This window comes from Ictidomys tridecemlineatus, chromosome 5 (genome assembly GCF_052094955.1).
Source record: "Ictidomys tridecemlineatus isolate mIctTri1 chromosome 5, mIctTri1.hap1, whole genome shotgun sequence".
In the NCBI taxonomy this organism is placed as follows: Eukaryota; Metazoa; Chordata; class Mammalia; order Rodentia; family Sciuridae; genus Ictidomys; species Ictidomys tridecemlineatus.
In genome coordinates this window covers 179728480-179747777 of record NC_135481.1, presented here as the reverse complement: position 1 = coordinate 179747777, position 19298 = coordinate 179728480, and the positions used below count along the sequence as shown (strand labels likewise).

General features: G+C 40.1%; 1 protein-coding gene across 6 annotated transcripts in view; it reads left to right on the top strand.

The window, feature by feature from the left end:
- The window catches only part of Ndrg3 (NDRG family member 3), a 162585-nt gene extending 143364 nt beyond the window's left edge, over positions 1–19221 (top strand). For 5 of the 6 annotated variants that reach the window (XM_040274195.2, XM_040274194.2, XM_013360570.4 and 2 more), the window contains 10 exons: positions 1312–1398; positions 3680–3736; positions 5275–5378; positions 6331–6396; positions 6506–6557; positions 11154–11201; positions 15014–15049; positions 15145–15196; positions 16390–16428; positions 17645–19221. In XM_040274195.2, coding sequence (XP_040130129.1) covers positions 1312–1398; positions 3680–3736; positions 5275–5378; positions 6331–6396; positions 6506–6557; positions 11154–11201; positions 15014–15049; positions 15145–15196; positions 16390–16428; positions 17645–17826 — 723 coding nt within the window. In that variant the 3' untranslated portion in view covers positions 17827–19221. The remainder of the gene's footprint in view (positions 1–1311; positions 1399–3679; positions 3737–5274; positions 5379–6330; positions 6397–6505; positions 6558–11153; positions 11202–15013; positions 15050–15144; positions 15197–16389; positions 16429–17644) is intronic. The other variant, XM_013360571.4, reaches the window with a different exon arrangement.
- The last annotated feature ends 77 nt before the right edge of the window (positions 19222–19298 follow it).

Here is a 19298-nt window from a genome sequence, read left to right as displayed (position 1 = left end):
TATTACTGCTGTGTTAAAATGACCAGGCAGTGTTCTGGATCTTGTGTTAGTTTTTCTGTAAATGATATCTCCAAGTCCAGGTTTGAATAAAGCCTTGCTTTGTACTTGTAGAACATCAAAAAACCTAAATGAGAACAGTATCTCATCTGTAAAAAGTCCTAGAAGCAGCTTATGATAAAATTTTTATAGCCATTAAAATCAAGTTTAAGAAGAGCTTATAATGATATGTGATTTTCTTTTTTTCTTTTTATTTTTTTGTAGTTGTAGATGGACAGAATGCCTTTATTTTGTTTTGTTTTATGTGGTGCTAGGAGTGAAACACAGTGCCTCACACATGCTAGGCAAGTGCTCTGCCACTGAGCAGCAGCCCCAGCCCTGTGATTTTCATATGCTATAATGTAACAGAAAAGTTAGAATACAAGTTACATGGACTGGGGATATAGCTCAGTTGGTAGAGTGCTTGCTTTGCATGCACAAGGCCCTGGGTTCTAATCCCTAGCACCACACCACCACCACCAACACACACCAAAAAAAAAGTTTCATAAAATTTATCATAAGTTGAGGAAAGGACTGGAAGGAAATTACCAAAATATTAACAGGCATTGATGTATGGCAAATAATACAAGATTTTGTTTTCTGCTTTTTATAATTTCTCTGTTCATCAGACTCTACAATGAGCCTACTCAGAAGGAAAAAGTAAGCTGGGGAGTTTTGAGTTTGTAGGGAAGTGTTCCTTTTTAAGGAACTTTTCTGAAATGGCTCCTAGTCATAGGAGTCTTTGGGGATGGCATGACCTGTTCTGGGGATTTCATAAAGAACTTCAGAAGCCCCTGTTGGAAACAACTCATTACATTTTAGATGAGTATGAAACAACCCATCCAAGCCTGTACCAAGTGGTTTCAAGGGCATTTGCCCAGCAAGGAAAACCTACCACGAGTTGAATAACTACATTGTGCTGTCCTCTGCTGTAAAAACAGAAAACCTGTGTTCCTTATAAATTGTGGCAAAGATCATTCAGTAGCATTTTTAGAAACTCGTTTCCAGATGCTAAGTCAGATTTCAAGAGCTATTTTCCATGTATTTTCCTGAGTACCTCTCTGTAGTGATACTTTCAAATACAAGGCATTATAGCATGATTTAAATCAGCTATAGCTGGATTTATATCTTAGTGGCAGAGCACTTGCCTATCTTGCACAAAACCCTGGATTCAATTCCCACCACTGTAGAAAAAGAAAAAATGTATTAGCTAACTTTGTCCCAGATGTTTTAAAAGTGGAAGTTTCATACTCTTGTGTTTGTGTCACCCTTCAGCTCAATCATCCTGAGTTAGTGGAAGGCCTTGTGCTCATTAACGTTGACCCATGTGCTAAAGGCTGGATTGACTGGGCAGCTTCCAAAGTAAGTGCCATCTGCTCATCTCTTGGAACCTTCTAAAAACAGCTTAATTTTTTTTTTCATTGAACTAGATACACAATTAAAGACAAATTTAAAGTATATACTTTGTTAAAGTTTACATATGTAATGGCCACCAATCAATGTATACAGACGATTACCAGCTCCCTAGAGCCCTTCCTTGTCCTTTTTTTTTTTTTTTTTTTGGTACCAGAGGTGGTAACCACTGAGCCACATCCCCAGAATATAACTCAAACTAAAAAATAAAAAGGATTGGGAATGTAGCTCAGTGGTAAAGCACCCCTAGGTATAATCCCTATAATAATAATAATAACAACAACAACAACAATAATAATGTTGTTATTCAGCTTTTTAAGAAAATTTCTCATGTTAAGTGAAAAAATGGACATAAAACCATATAATATTATTCCGATTTTGTTAAATGCATATATGCATAAGAGGGAAAATATGTTACTAGTGCTTATATCTTTTCCTGTTAATATTATAAATTTTCTTTCATATTCTCTATTTTCCCAATTTTCTATAATAAGCTATATTACTTTTATAATTATTTAAAAATATTCTACCTCCCAGCAGACCATCCTTTCCTACACTTTAGTTCTGGAGAAGCAATGCATTTCCTAGCTTTGAATGAAATATATTAATGATGCTGAGAAATTCTTTCTCACAGCCTGATTTATGTAAAAATTTGTTCTAGTTCCTATCAAGTATATAGGTATATCAGCACTTACCTGAACATTCTCAATGTCAACCTGATAAAATTCCCATAAAACTCTGCAGATTTATTAACTTTTATGAATACTTACAAGTTAGAAAGATTGGTTACTAATTCTGATTATCTTTAATTTATAATCTGTGGATTGCTGATTATCCACATGAAGATTTCAGAACTTACTTATTAATCTTTCTGGGACTATGTGATCCTGTTCACCTGTCTAGTCTGTCTTCCTTACCACCTATCCCCAAATCAGTTTACTGATGATCTAAGACTATAGTAGAAATTTCACCAAAAAAAAACAAGAAAGAAGGCTGAAAGGGAATCAGCAACATAATTTGAGTTGGAAGTTTCTCTGAAAATAGACTAACAGTCTACAGGTTTACAAAGATTGCTGTGTTTATTAGACCATGAGGTGCATCATTTTGAAATGGAGAGAATTGGGAGAAAATGTTCAAAAATGCAGGAACATTTTGTAAATTTAGCCCATTTCCTCCCACTCCCTGAAATAAAGATAGCTAAACTGGAGGAAAGAAAAAAAATTCGCTTTTGACTCTTGAATGGTTTGGGAGTAGTTGTAAGTTGATTCTTGTCCTTTATCAATCCAATGTAAATGCAGAACTTCAGGCAGGAATGAAGTAGCAAATACCCATGAGTTCCAGATCTCAAGTTTTCAGAGAAGGACTAGCTAGTGTTTCTTCCAGCCTTCTTGCATTTCTTTTTCTTTTGAGTTGAGGTCTGGCTATGTTGCCTGGGCTGTTCTCTTAACTCCTTGGCTCAGTGTTCGACCTGTCTCAGCATCCCAAGTAGCTGGAACAATAGGTATTAGCTCCAACAAACCCAGCCCCAGTCCCATTTCAAAGCAAGCTCTATTATTACCCTGGAAGGGCAACTTAGGGTGTTTGTTGTTGTTGTTGTTTGGGGGGTCTTTTTCTGTTTTTTTTTTTTTTTTTTTTTTTAACATTTATTTATTTTTTCTTAGTTCTCGGCGGACACAACATCTTTGTTGGTATGTGGTGCTGCTGAGGATCGAACCCGGGCCACACGCATGCTAGGCGAGCGCGCTACCGCTTGAGCCACATCCCCAGCCCCCTGTTTTGTTTTTTTTTAACTCATTTCTTTTTCTTGTGTTTCTTTGAAACCACCTTCTTATTAAAATGTATGCACTGGGGGCTTGGAATGTGGCTCAGGCGGTAGCGTGCTCGTCTGGCATGCGTGCGGCCCGGGTTCGATCCTCAGCACCACATACCAACAAAGATGTTGTGTCTACCGAGAACTAAAATATGAATATTAAAAAAAATTCTCCCCCCCCCCTCTCTCTCCCTCTCTCTCCCTCCCTCCCTCCCTCCCTCTCTCTCCTCTCTCATTCTCTCAAGGTACATGGTTTCAGTTTTTAAATAAATAAATAAATAAATAATGTATGCACTGAATTGTCATTAAGGGAGGATAACATATGAACATATGTACAGTAAAATACACTAACCCTAAGTGGACAGCTTGGTAAATTTTTACATGTGCTTATTCCCTTAACAGAGTTTTTAATCTTTTTAGCTCTCAGGTTTGACAACCAATGTTGTGGATATTATTTTGGCTCATCACTTTGGGCAGGTAAGTTGCCTATGCAGTCAGAACTGGGTTCATTGACTTGCATGTGAAGCCTAATTATGTGTCAGGAAAGAAGAGATACCTTAAAAGTTATCCTTGCAGATAACACAGGGTAGTCTGAGATGCATATAGCCCTACAAAGGCCAGTCTTATGGGGAGGCATTAATTCAGTACCAATATGCTTCTTAGCATTTGGAGAGATGAGAGAAAACAGTGTCTCCCGCCACCTGTCCCCTATAAGTAGCATGCCATCTGTTAATGTTTGACAACATCTGTGGTTTATCAAACATCTTTAGAGCCAGCAGGGAGGGTCTGGGAAAGGCTTCATAGAAACACAAGTTTCCAAAAAGAAAGAAATCATGAACTATTATTGCTACAAGAACCTAAGAACCTTAGAAATTATTTTGTTTAGTCTCATGAAATGATGAAGAATCTGAAGTCTACAGAGGAAGTAGCATCATGCGCATAATTGTTGGGTTGGGGAGAGAGGTCACTGGCTAGTGGGAGACCCCAGACCTCTTTTCAAAAGGAAAAGTGAGGTGACCCATGAAGGGGGGTGATGAACTAAATGAGCAAGAACAAAATAGAGCTGTGAGGTGCCTGGAGTGGAGAGAGAGAACAATAAAACCAGGGGTGATGTGCTCTAAATTGCATTCTGTATAGCTAATTCTAAATGCAATTGAAGGAAAAAAGTGGTAGATGGGGAGAAAATAAGCATTTTCTTATTTTACTTACAGCTCTTCCTGGGTTCCTATAATGGGTACAGTTGCTGTCCCATTCCTTCACTAATTATTTATGTTGCTAAGCACTTAGATAAATGTTTTGTTTTGTTTTATTTTATTTTATTTTGCAGTACCAGGTTCAAACTCAGAGTTTCTCACATGGCTAAGCAAGCCAAGCTACATCACCATCACTTTTTTGGTACTAGGGATTGAACCCAGGGGTTGCCAAATCCCCAGTCTTTTTTATTTTTTATTTTGAGACAGGTCTCATGAAGTTGCTGAGGTTGGTCCTGAACTTGCCATCCTCCTGCCTCAGCCTCCAAGTCTCTGGAATTATAGGTGTGCACCACCATGCCTGGCTCCCAGCCATTTTTATTAATTTTGAAACAGGGTCTCACTGAGTTGCCTGGATGAACCTTGAACTTTCATCTTATTGCCTCAGCCTGTTAAGTAGCTGGGATTACTGGCATGCATCACTGTACCCAGCTTTCTTTTTATGAGAAACAACAGAACATAAACACACAAATAAGGAAATTAAGGTTCGGAATGATTAGGTGACCTAGTTTCCCAGCTAGTACTTGAATCCATAATAGGTTCTTTGGTGCCCCCTTCTGACAGAGAATATGACACCACACTACACTGAGGCAAATGAAAAGATTTTAGCCATTCGTCCAACAGTGTATTAGTAGTTCCCAGGCCTCACCCCAGTTCTCATTATGGACAGTGAGAGCTGGCTTTTGGTATTGAAAATGCAAACCAAATAAATGGGCTTGTTCTGTAGCTCAGAAAGTTACTTGTGTCTTCTTTCACTTGTTCTAGGAAGAATTGCAGGCCAACCTGGACTTGATTCAAACATACAGACTACATATTGCCCAAGATATCAACCAAGAAAACCTACAGCTCTTCCTGGGTTCCTATAATGGGTACAGTTGTTGTCCCATTCCTTCACTTAATCATAGAATAGGTCTAAAGGGATAATGGACTTTTAAGAGAGGGGGAAGGAAAAATAAATGACTTCTCCCATAATTTTGTGATGGGGTTGATTCCATGCTGTTTCAGTAGAAAAGGAAGTGCTTTCAGGCAGATGTGAAAAAAGCTTTGAGGAACATTGAGTAAACTGAAAGACATTTGGGACATGTTCAAATACCAGTTGTAGTTTCAAGATGTTTTGAGGTATATGGAACCTAAGTTAGTACACAGACAGAAGCACACAAATGTTGTGAAGTAGCACAGGAAAATACATGTAGGGAAGAAAAAGGAAAGAAGACTTGGACCTTTTAGTTGGTCTTGGCTGATGTCTTGTCGTCAATTAGGAGTAACATGTAGATGCTACTCAGTTCTCTTGTTTGTGTATTTCAAAATCCACTGTCCCATCTCCCCCGGTCACAGGCAGGGTGAAGGGAAAGCACTAGTTCTTATCTTGGGAACAGCTTCTCCAAAGTGAGTGTTAACTCCTAGCTTTCTGGAAACCTGGAAAAGGTTTTTCCCAGAGTTACACAACCAGTAGGGAGCAAAGCCAGGTCTTAAACCTGGTCTCTAAAACATCCCTGTTTTTAGTTGAAATCAGAAAGATAAAGGCCTGTGCTAAAGTGTTACAAGAAGAATCCCCCACACCCACAAAAGTGTAAGTCGTTCCCTTCTCTTAAGAAATTTATTCCTATAAACTAGTTGGAAAATTAAACACTTAGGACTTGGTCACTGTTTAGCATCCCACCAAGTTCCTCATGCTGCCACTCAGGATACCGCTGCTGCTCAGGTGTGAAGGAAAGAGTTTTCACAGTCCTTGATAATGCTTTGATTTTCATGACCACAAAATAACCTGAGTTGTCATGATTTTTACCTCAAAAATGCACTGATCCTGTTTTGTTTTTCTAGACGCAGAGACCTAGAGATTGAAAGACCCATACTGGGCCAAAATGATAACAGATTGAAAACATTAAAGTAAGTCCCTCAGTTTCCCCATTGAATTGCTTAGCATCTTTGCCTATTATGTTTAATTCAGTGTTCAGTGCAGTGTATGTGATTATTTGCTCTCTCCTTCTGTACCTAGGTGTTCTACTTTATTGGTGGTAGGAGACAATTCACCTGCTGTTGAGGCTGTGGTAAGTGTGTCTTGATGTTGTGAGGAAGATGATATTCAAATGTAATAAAATGCTTATTGCATACCAGAAAAATTGATAAAGATTAGCTTATGTTATTTTCTGGTTGCACATGCCAGGGTTTGCTCTTTGTTAGACATTTTGGAAAAGTAATTCCTCATCACTCACTAGGTTTCATCAGATGGGATCATTGTGGCCCTCGATTGCTTTGTGTGGTGCATTTCACTTTGTGGCAAATAGTACAATGAAACACCGTTTATTTGTTGTCAGATTTCTGGCAACCTCAGCTTTGCATCTGCAATAGATTACCACCATAAATCCAACAGGGTGGAAGGCTGCCAAGAGCCTGTGTACTTTTTTTCTACCTTCTTGTTGAGCACATAGTATACTGATAATAGTGATATATACTTATTATAGAAAATATTTTAAAATTTTAAAATAGAATGGAGAAAATCATGATCCCATTACACAAATGGTTATCTTTGTCTTTAACATAGACCCGAACTATATTCAATATATGAGATTTAGAACCTAACTACTTGACAACTTTTTTTTTTTTCTTTTTTGAGGTACTGCAGATTAAATACAGGGCCTTGTGCATACTAGGCAAGTGCTCTACCACTGAGCTACCCCACAGCCCTTTTTATTTTATTTTGAGACAGGGTTTTGGTAAGTTGCCCAGACTAGCCTCAAACTTGGATTCCTCCTGACTCAGCCTCCTGAGTAACTGGCACTAGAGGAGTACACCACCATGCCTGGCTGCTTAACACTGTTGGTAACATTTTTCCATATTATAAAGTCAGTATGTTTGTATAACATTCTGTCTTGTTAAAGTACATTATTTATTTAACTTTATTCTCCTATTGATTATTTCTGACTTTACATCACAGTTAACGTTCCAGTTGAAATGTTGCTTATAAAATCTTTGACTCTTTGGTTATTTCCTTGGGATAGATTTTCAGAAGTGGAATTAATGTGTCAAAAATTATAAACATTTGGGCTGAGGTTGTGGCTCAGCGGCAGAGTGCTCACCTAGCACGTGTGAGGCCCTGGGTTTGATCCTCAGCACCAAATAAGAAATAAAGTAAAATAAAATAAAGATATTGTGTCCATCTACAACTAAAAAATAAATTTTAAAAAAATTATAAACATTTATAAGTTTTTAAATATATTTTGTCAGATTCCTTTCCAAAAAATAATTGCTCCCATTTATTGCCACTAGCCTGTTTCACTGCACTGTCCACCACTGATTTTTATATTTATATATATATATTTATATATATATATATATATGTATTGTTGATTTGATTGGTTAAAAATGTCATCTCTTGGCTGGGGTTGTGGCTCAGTGGTAGAGCACTCGCCTAGCACGTGCGAGGCCCTGGGTTCCATCCTCAGCACCACATGAAAATAAACAAAATAAAGGTATTGTGTACAACACTAAAAAATAAATATTTTTTAAAAATGGCATCTCACTGTTTAATTTGCATTTATTTACAAGTAAAGTTGACAGTTTTTTATAACCATTATCTTTTTTCCTTGTTTAACTTAACTAAGTACCTATGTGAAATTAGTTGATTTTCTTTGGCATTCTTCACTTCTTCTGTATCTAGGACAAAGTGTTAAAGAGTAAGGCTCTTTGGGAATGGAGTCTAATAACTAATTAGAAGCACAGGAGCCAGGCATGGTGGTGCATGTTTGTAATCCCAGAGGCTCGGGAGGCTGAGGCAGGAAGATCGGAAGTTCACAGCCAGCCTTAGCAACTTAGCAAGGCTCTAAGCAACTCAGTGAGACCCTGTCTCAAAATAAAAAATAAAATGGGCTGGGGATGTGGCTCAGTGGTTAAGTGCTCCTATGTTCAATACCCAGTACCACCCCTCCCACCCCCCACAGGAAAAAAGTATAGACATGGAGAGAAGGTTTGGGGGTAGGGTAGTGTTTGTAGGGTTAGATAGATATGAAAATATAATATGTTTCCTTCTCTCAACTTCTCTGTAAAACTTTCTGTGTCTGGTATAAAATAGCTTGTGCATAGAGGCAATAACCCTCAACTCCCAACCTTTCCCCTAAAAAGTTCCCCAGACATATGATAATGATTCCAGTTCATCAAAAAGTAGTTCTGTAAAGGTCAGGCTTTTCTGTCTATAAAGGTGATGGTGATGCATGCCATGAAAGTCTATGAACTTAAAACAGCAAAATAGGATTTTTTAAAGAAAATACCCAGAATCAGTATTGAGGGAGTATTTCCATGAATCTTAGATCTGAAGTTATTTGTCTTTCGAAAATTCTGTGGAGCCAGATGCATTAGTGCATACCTGTAATTCCTACTACTCAGAAGGCCAAAGCAGAAGGATTGAGAGTTCAAAGTCAGGCTGGGTAACATAGCAAGACCTGTCTCCAAAAACAAAAAAAAATAGACTTAACTGCAATATTTTCAATTATTTTTCAAGATTATAAAGTAGCCACATAAATAAGATCTCTTCTTTATGATTTTTCACTTCCCAGCGTCTATAGAGAAGAACTTCAGGAGTCACAGCTATAGCACAGCTTAGATAACTCTTCTATTCAGTCAAACCTGTCTCCCCTGCCAGAGCATTTTAGCCCACAGGTAGTGGGATTTCCAACGAAGAAGAGCAATGAGAAACTCTGCAAAACCTAGGCAGGATTTGCCAGCTCATTTATTCATTCAGTATCATTTTTGAACACCTCCTATTTGCTCAGTGCTATGGAGAAAATAAGTTGGAATCTCTGTGTTTGGGGAGTTGGAAGAGTAAACATGTCAGCAACCAACAATTAGAGGCTGAGTTGTAGCCCAGTAGTACCACACTTGCCTGAGTAAGGCCATGGGTTTGGTCCCTAGCATGCACACAAAAAGATGGTCAGTGACCTACCAGATACTAAGACAATCTTATAATATTATAGAAATTACAAACTAGTGAGCCAAGGAAAACATGGTTTATTAGATTAAAATCAGACTTGTTAATTTTTCCAGAAAATATTTATAGCATATCCACTATATTCTTAGCACTGTGCCTGACTGTTAGGAATTCAGTTTCTAAATATTAACTTCTAGGTTAATACATATTCATAGTAAACTTGTGCAAACTCTGACTCAGTGGTCCTGGCATTTAGATCATTCCCTGATTTTAGAAGAGTTTTGTATACCTTCCCATCAGCAGTCCCCAGATCAAAAGTTCAGCTGAATTCAGTTACTGGTTCTTGCCTAGGTGATTTTAATTCCCTAACTGGCTAACTGCCTCTGCAGTCTGTTATATAGACAGCTACTACTGTCTTGAAACAACTCACATCCTGTCACCTTCGAAACCTGTGGCTTCTTGCTTTCTTCAGAGCTCCAGCCTGCTCCCCGCCTTGCTTCAGTGGACATCCTCCCTTCACACTTGCCTCTGTGACCCACTTGGGCTCTGTACATTCCCGCTTTCTGGAACTGTGGAAGCCTTCAGACACCAACTTCTGCTATTTACTTATCTGTAGAAATTCTTATTGTCTTTCACTGTCCACTCAACTAAGTTATAAAAATTTTTAAAGTGATTTCATTTTGCTTTGTACTATATTTTTTCACCCCACTGAATTCTAAACTCTTAGCACAGATTTAATGTGTGTATTCTTTGCAGACATGTAAAGGAGAGATTCAGTTGATCAAATTAGCCATAAAACACTTCTGAGGGCTGGTATGTAGCTCAGTGGTAGAGCTCTTGCCTAGCGTGTGCTGGACCCTGGGTTGGATCCCCAAAACCCCCACATGCCACACCCCCAGAAAAACACTGCTGAACCTGTGGGGCTGGAGATGTGTAGCTAAATGATGGAGCATGAGCTTAGCACGCACAAAGCCACTGGGTTCAATCCTAAACTGCCCCTCCCCCACCAAAAAAAAAAGAATCACTGAACCCAGAGACACTCTCCTCCCCAAAGCATTTTTTTTTTTTTAGGTTCTTGGCTTCATGGGTATAAGAGTACAAGATGCCAAACATGTAAATATACCAGGCTTTAATACTACATTGTAATGAATGCTATAAGAGAAAGATCACAGAGGAGTTGAGCTTTGGACTAGAGAACCATAGTCAGATTATAAGGAATGGCAGACCCACTATACCAGGGCCCACAGAGGAGTGAAAAGCAGAGCCAGGGGAGGTGCACAGGGCTCAGTCATTATGGCCAGTTTTGCTGGGAAGGCATCAAAGAGATCTCAGGAGGAGAGAGCCAGTTCACAAATAAGATACCCTACCCTCAGGCTGTGTAGCCAATAAAAAAAATCTTTAGATCAGTATATAGTTGTTTCTACTTGTATCAGATTCAGAAAATGAAATTAGCCAGAGTTTTAGATCTGTTCAGATATAAAATTTATCACATAAAATACATCATATGGGCCAAGGATGTTATTTCAGTGGTAGAGCACTTGCCTAGTACATACAAGGTCCTGGGTTCAATAACCAGCACTGCAAAATCTAAAATATGAAATTTATCATATCTTCCAGTCGCCAAACTGAGTGATTGGTCTTGCAAGATCATTCTCATGCCAAGCTATTTCTTTTAAAGCCATTCATAAAATTGTTTTCTCCCCCCCCCTGCCTTTTTTTTTAGGTTGAATGCAATTCTCGTCTCAACCCTATAAATACAACTTTGCTAAAGGTAATATATCTTCTTCCTTCACTGCCAACCACTTGTGAGTAGATTATACATGCTTCAAATTTTAGTATGTTTGCTAGAACCATTGCCCAAAAAGAGGTAAAACTTCTTTTTCTATTAGTTTCTAATGCTCTCTTCTTTCTTTCTTTTTTTTTTTTCCTCAATATATATTCTAATTGTGGGGCTGGGGGTGTAGTGTAGCTCAGTAGTAAATTGTGTGCTTAGCATATATGAGGCCCTGGGTTCAATCACAAGTATCCCCCTCCCTTCCAAAAAAATATATATGTATACACTTACATATATACACATATACACATTCTCATTGCAGAAAATTGAAAAATAGCTGGGCACAATGGTGCATACTGTAATTCCAGCAACTCAGGAATCTGAGGTAGGAGGATTGCAAATTCAAGACCAGCCCAGACAACTTAATGAGACTCTGTCTCAAAATACAAAGGACTGGATATATATAGCTCAGTGGTAGAGTACCCCTGAGTTCAATCCCCAGTACTAATTTTTAAAAAAATTTTTCATAAGTCTGCTGCCCACAGGGAACTACCTCTGGTAAAATATTGATATCTCTTTACTATATGTTTTTTATCATTAAGATCAGAGTATATTTAGCAGGCATAATGGCGCATGCCTATAATCCCAGCTACTCTGAAGCTGAGGCTGGAGGATCACAAGTTGAGGCCAACCTTAGGAACTTAGTGAGAACCTGTCTCAAAATAAACAAGAAAAACCTGTAATCCCAGCATTTCAGGAGGCTAAGGCAGGAGGATTGCAAGTTAAAAGCCAGCCTCAGCAAAAAGCAAGGTGCTAAACAACTCAGTGAGACCCTATCTCTAAATAAAATACAAAATAGGGCTGGGGATGCGGTTCAGTGGTCAGGTGCCCCTGAGTTCAAAAGGACCTCAAAAATAAATATAAATAAATAAATAAACAAGAAAGAAAAGGAAGCTGGGTTTATAACTTGGTGTCAGAGTGCTTCTGGTTCCATTCCCATACTGATGGCGGGGATGCAGGGCAAGCCACGCACAACGCACACACCTATGATCCCAGCAACTCCAGGCTGAAGCAGGAGGATCACAAGTTCAAGGCCAGCCTGGGCAACTTAGTGAGGCCCTGTGTCAAAAGAAAGGACTAGTGGTGTGGCTCAGTGATAGAGGACTTCTGGATATAGTCCCTTATACCATGCACACACACACACACACCAAAAAAAAAAAAAAATTTAAATAAGAGGATGTTTGTTGTCCTATATGTTTTCTTCACATTTATGACATAAACATTTTCCCATGCCTTAAAAATTTCATAAGCATTATTGTGTTATGAGAATTAAGGTAATAGATGGAAATATTCTACACATGCTAAATCTTGCTGAATAGGTAAGGAAGCTTCCAATTACAATTTTTATAGTAGTGAGAGTGAATGCATTTTCTTTCTCTTAGAGCAAGTAGAAAGTGACTCTTACTAAATTTCTAAGGACAATATCAAGTTTCTCCACATTTCAAATGTATCTCAGTTAAGAGTTCCAGTCTAGCATTATCTCAACCAGTTTTCCCCAAGCCTCTGTTAATAGGTAGCTAACCTCCTACCTGGACTACTGGAGAGTTAAATGCTGATCTTCTTTGCTTACTGCTGTTTTCAGTCTGAAAGATCTTTACCTTCTTCTGTTTGTCTTTGAAATGTGCTTAAAAGGGAAGCATTGTCACCAGAAGTAGCCCATAGTTTCTAGAAACAGACCATGAGGTTAATGCTCTAAAGTGACCAAACTCAGACTGTTCTTGGTTCCAGATCTTGATGGGCTTGTCTAAAATATGAATGAAAAGTTTGTGGTTTCAAATTAGAATCAATATTTAACAGCACCAAATGAACTCTGAAATAGCCAAAGATAAGATTATTTCTGGGCGGGGGGCTAGGGTGTGGCTCAGAGGTAGAGCGTTTGCCTAGCATGCGTGAAGCACTGGGTTCGATCCTCAGCACCACATAAAAATAAAAAAAAAATAAATAAAGGTATTGTGTCCACCTACAATTAAAAAGTAAATGTTTAATAAAAAAAAAAAAAAAGATTATTTCTGGGCAAATATGCCCATCTGCTACAGCATGGGGCAGAGTGGATAGCTCCTATGGCTGACTGAACTCTGATTCTCAAGCAGTTTGATATGGGTATCACTCTTAGAAATAGTTACATCCAGTATCTTCTCCTTTCATATAGGAACTGTTTTATGGTTCTGTTCAGTTTTCAGCTTTTAAACTTCATGAAAATTGGGGCTGGGGATGTGGCTCAAGCGGTAGCGTGCTCGCCTGGCATGTGTGCGGCCTGGGTTCGATCCTCAGCACCACATACAAACAAAGATGTTGTGTCCGCTGAAAAACTGAAAAATAAATATTAAAAAAAAATCTCTCTTTTAAAAAAAAAAAACTTCATGAAAATTTAGTTTATGCCAGTTTGATGATCTATTTTATATTTATTTGTCAAATTGAATGTTTGTTTCTCATCTTATGCCTGGAATTTTGAGGAGACTTGTTTCTTGTTAAGAAAGTTTTAATGTGTCATTTAAACCTCGGGGTTTATGTCCCTTTTAAAAAACAAAAAGGTTGGCTGGGGACATAGATCAGTTGGTAGAGTGCTTGCCTTGTACAAGGCCCTGAGTTCAATCCCCAACATCACCAAAAAAAAAAAAAGGCCAGTCAGCCTGTGTCCTACAGTGTCTGAAAGTGTACAACAACTGGAAGAGAAAGCCTAAGCTCCTATGTAGCCATTATGCCCTGTGAACAGATTCCTGGAATCTGCATCTCCAAGAGCTTATTAGAAAGCTGGTTCTTGAACCTTACCCAGACCTATTCAGTCAGAATCTCTAGGACAGAAATCCAAGAATCTGAGGGCTTTTGTTTTTGTTTTAAGTGGTGCTGGGATTTGAACCCAGGACCTTGCACATGCAAGGAAGTATTCTACTACTAAGCTATACCCTAACCCCAAGAATCAGAGTTTATTTGCTTTTTTAATATTTATTTTTTAGTTGTAGTTGGACACAATACCTTTATTTATTTATTTTTACGTGGTGCTGAGGATCGAACCCAGGGCCCCACACGTGCTAGGCAAGCGCTCTACTGCTGAGCCACAACCCCAGCCCAAGAATCAACAAGTAGTTCTGATGTATACTAGCCAGTCTGTAAGAATAACTGGTGTTAAGGCTTATAAAGTAAAAAAGCAACCACACCATATCCTGCTAGAGAGAACAGTGGCACCAAATGAATTGGTGGGATTCAGCTTCTGCTTTTGATCAGGAACTCCCCTGAAACATAGAGTTGAACGGGGACTTCAAAATCACAAAGCACTGAGAAGTCAAGGTCACCCTGTTTGAGTACTCCGTAAGTAACATTCTTCAGGGAGAGGGAGAACAGGGTTGAAAGTTTAGTAGCTTATTCTGTCACCCTGCCATGGGCCAGAAAGCCAAATCCAGCTTCTTGGGATAATTAAGGACTGAGTAAATTCTTTCCAATTTCTATCTAGCATTTCCATCTTTATAAAGAGTACATTGAAGGTTGGGGCTGGGGCTCAGCAGTAGAGCTCTTGCCTGGCATGTGTGAGGCCCTGGGTTTTTGATCCTTAGCACCACATATAAATAAATTAATTAAATTAAAGACATTGACAACTAAAAAATGTTTTTAAAAAAGTACCTTGAGGAGATGTAAACCTATAAACAGTTGAAGAATCCAAAATTCAATATTGTCCTGTTTGAACGGACTGGGATGTTTAGAGCATTTCCCTCAAATGTAAGTCCCAGCTGACTTACATATTTTTCTTCTTCTAGATGGCAGACTGTGGGGGACTGCCCCAAGTAGTTCAGGTAAGAAATTTTGTTTTTTAAGGAGAAAAAAGCACCCATTCTGTTCTACCTCTCTGCCTGTGAAAAAAATAATGTGTTTTTGTTTTATCCCCCAGCCCGGGAAGCTCACCGAGGCCTTCAAGTACTTTTTGCAGGGAATGGGCTACAGTGAGTAGTACACAACTTTCTGTCTAGTGAAGATTTATGTAAGATGGGTCAGTTTGACATCTGGGAGGCCATAATTCTTAGGGTACATCCTCTGGGCTAGCCAGCATTGACTAAAGTAGAAACTGAAACATTTGTGGAACATTCATTTGTGCATATGTATACATATATGCACATATATAATAATGCACTTATTAAGCACATTTGTCAGGCAGTATATACACTTAACCTAAGAAGTAAGTTCTGTTAGTCCCATTTTATAGAAGAGGAAACTGAGGATCAAAGAAGCTAAGCACATTCCCAGCATAACAGTGCAGCTGCAGAGCCATGGTTCAGACCTTGGCAGTCTTACTGCAGAGCCCACACTTTTAACCACCGAAGCTTAGCCTGTCCCAGCCATTAATCAGAAGTTACAATTTGCATTTGAACTCAGCTGGTTAATAACTGGCCTAGAGAAACAGAAGTGAGACTCCAGAAGAAAAGGGTAGTGTCCTCAATGAAATCTGTTCCACCACAAGAGATGAACTTGCAGAGTATCTTAGAGCAAGTGAAGGATGTGTCCATATCATATGTGCTGTGCTGGTCTCATGTATTGTGAGACCCCTGAGCCTTGTTGCAAAAAAATCCACACTTGCTCCTTTCTTGGAGTCATAAGAATAAAACCCTTTCACCCCGATATAGAGCTCTTTACCCAATCAGGTGATTTTTTTTTTTCCCCATCTTTGGTATCTGTGGAAATGGCCATTCATGGGCTGCCTGGGCAGCTGCTCTGATCAACTAGACCTGGGTAGAGCCCTGTACCCGCCAGGCAGACCATGTGTGTCTTGTCTAGAGTTGCTGTGTCGTCCCATCTGTGAGTCGCTACCAACCGAGCCCACATCCATGGCCCTCTAGCTCACTGGGAGGGCCTAACTTAATAACCTATTCTTATCCATTCCTAAGAAACAGCTGATCTTGTAGCTCATTTCTGATCCAAAGTTGGGTGACTATGTAGAATGGAGGGGAGAATAGTTTGTCTAATTGAGAGAAATGATATCCAAGATGATACTAAAGTGACACTCAACCTCTCCTCTTCTCTGGGACCATAAAATAAACTGATCCCTTGCTCAGAGTATTCTGTCTACTAGGCAGCCAGGGTTGCTACTTCGCACTCTAGATCACTAACCTTCCTCTTCCTGTGTCCATCCTGCTTCCAGTCCCGTATGTGCAGCTCAGTCACCTCAGCACCGAGTCAGGTACCTTCCTCTGTGCTGGCCCTACCCGCTCCCCGCCATGCTCTCCTGGCTGCATTGGCTGCCTGCAGCATGTCCGCAATTTTTCTGTGCAGTGAGAGCCTGATAGAACGTGGCTCATTGTGCTCCAAGAGTTTAGCCTACTAATCCTGCCCTGGTGCTCCAGGAGGAAGAAAGGACCCAGTTATAATGCCTAAGCCTCCTCTCATCTTTCTAAATCCAGGGTCAAAGCAGCAACTGAAACTTGATAGGCAGGGCCCCTCTTCTGCCACCTACTACTAATCTTTGAGGTAACCTCCAGACATGGGAATTGAAGTGGTAGCCTTGACTGTAGGTAGAAATGTTAGTACCTATGCCAAGAGAACTCCACAGGTAATGGCATCTTTTGACTCCAGTATTGAAATGACAGCCAGGTGGAGGCTGGTGCCTGAGGTTGAGAGGCAGGGAAGGTCCTGTCCCAGCCAAAATAGAAGAACATTCAGGTCAGGGCTGGGGCTGGGGCTCAGCGGTAGAGTGCTCGCCTTGCACGTTCGAGATCCTGGGTTCAATCCTCAGCACTACATAAAAATAAACAAGTGAAATAAAGGTATTGTGTCCAACTACAACTAAAAAACATATGTATATATAAAAAAAGAATATTCAGGTCAAAGCAAGGCAGATCAGGAGTCTGAATTAAACATCCCCAGAGCTCTTTCCTCTGAGGCAGTCTGTATAGAGATCAGTTCCTGTCCCGCCTATCCTGGCCTCCACCATGCCTTCCACACACTCTAGACAGCCAGGGTAGCCTGTGGACACGGATGGTAGTCTTCGTTGTATCGGGCTTGCACTGTGTTTGTGAAACACCTTCATATATGTGTGGTCTGTCTTTCTTTTCTTTTGATTTAGTCTTGCATGTACTGCAGGGTTTGGCTTTCCCAAAGCCTCCCTCCTAATCACTGAATTGTGTGGGCACAGCTAAGAATCTCTACTCTGGTCTTAGGGCTTCCCTTTCTTCTGCTGACTAGAAGAGCTATTCCAGCCAAACCCAGAGAATTAAAGCAGCCTTGCATTCAGTCACTAATCTAGAGCAAATACTACAGAGTGGGGATGGCTATATCTTGTCCTGGGTGTCATTGTAAGTGGGTTGGGAAAGCTAAACATAAAGCCTTTGGTGAAACATGTAAATTAGCTGAGCTTAACTGGGGCTCCATCTTCTAGTCCTCTTGGTTCTTTGTTACAGTACCATCTGCCAGCATGACCCGGCTCGCCCGATCTCGAACCCACTCAACCTCGAGTAGCATTGGCTCTGGAGAAAGTCCTTTCAGCCGGTCTGTTACCAGCAATCAGTCAGATGGAACTCAAGAATCCTGTGAGTCCCCTGATGCCCTGGACAGACACCAGACCATGGAGGTGTCCTGCTAAGCAGTTGCTCCTCCCCGGACCATGCAAGTCTACCCTTCTTCAGACGACACTCCATAATATAACATTTCATCCCGTAAACTGGCCTCCTCTATCTTTAACTCATGCATGGCCACTGAACCTCTCCTAGTAATCTGGATTTATCATTCTCTGCCCACCTACCCTTTTTTTGTATCTTCCAAGAACCACATTCATGCCATTACTGTAACATTCCAGCATCTTTAGCTGATCTGATCTCCACATCTTCTCTTGCCAGCTTTTTCCTATGTTCCCCTAACGATGTATCTGATAAGATTCTTCTATCCCAACTCCATGTGTGTGCGAGCACGTGTGTCTGTGTTTGTGTGTGCATAGTTCTGTGATTTTAGACATGCTTCCTTGTGGCGCTTCTGCAAAAAAAGAAAAAGGGAATTTTTTTTTGCATTCCCAATGGTGTTTTTGAGGAAAACGTGCAGAACAGATATTTAAGTGGGGAAAGCCACTAGATTCTCATCTGGTTCCAAATTGGTCAACAAGATTTGCAGAGTGATTTCTGAAGAGAGCAGCTCTGAGGAATGTGGAAAAGCATAATTACTGTTTGTACCAGTGATTGATTGTGACCAATGGTAGAAGTGTTGCCTGTCACATAGAGAGGTAGGCAAAGGGGCCAGCCACCTTCCTTTGTCCAAGTGGATTCACATATGCATCCTATAAAGAAAAGGGAGGGATATATCCTACTAGGAGCCCATGAACAATGAGGTTCTAATACAACAGGGAGTTTACTCCAAAGCAGTGGCTTAATTACTAGATCTTAGCACAGAAAGGTGGAAAACAAAATGCCAGGCCTCCGCTCTGCTGTCGCTGAGCATCTGTTACCATTTATCAGACATCTACACATCTACAAGAAGTGCCTCCCAAGTCTGTGGTGGAGAGTCGTTCTCCATTCCTCAGTCCCAAAAAAGGGAGAGGTATGGCCGAAAAATATGGTGAGGACATGAAAGGGCAAGAGCAATGGCCATTAACACAATTTCATGTTGAGTAACTGTAGCTATGATTTCAGCAGACTCATGGAAGACAAACTAAATGGATATAGAACCCACTTCTGAGAAAGATTCTTAGAGGGGGGAGGGGCCAGTCTGTAAGGGCAGTCACGTCCAGGTAAAATTGTAGCCTCCATCTGCTGTCAGCAAGGGGGTCACTGCTGGGAGGAGGGTGAGATAACTGTGGAAATCCATGCCATAAACAGGAGCCCAGCTCTCAGAAGCAGGAGATGCAAGCTCAGGGTTACACAGTTCCGAATCTTGAGAAGAGACTTTTCAGACACATTGTTTGCTTTCTGCCAAGATAAGGAATGCATCACTCTGCCAGAGTACAACTTTTTACAAATTATTAAATAAAGCTGTATATGTCTCATTGTTACCTGATTGCTGGTGTTATTTTTCTCAAGCCACTCATTGGGGCTCAGGGAGTGGCTGAATACTGTGTGCTGGTTCTAT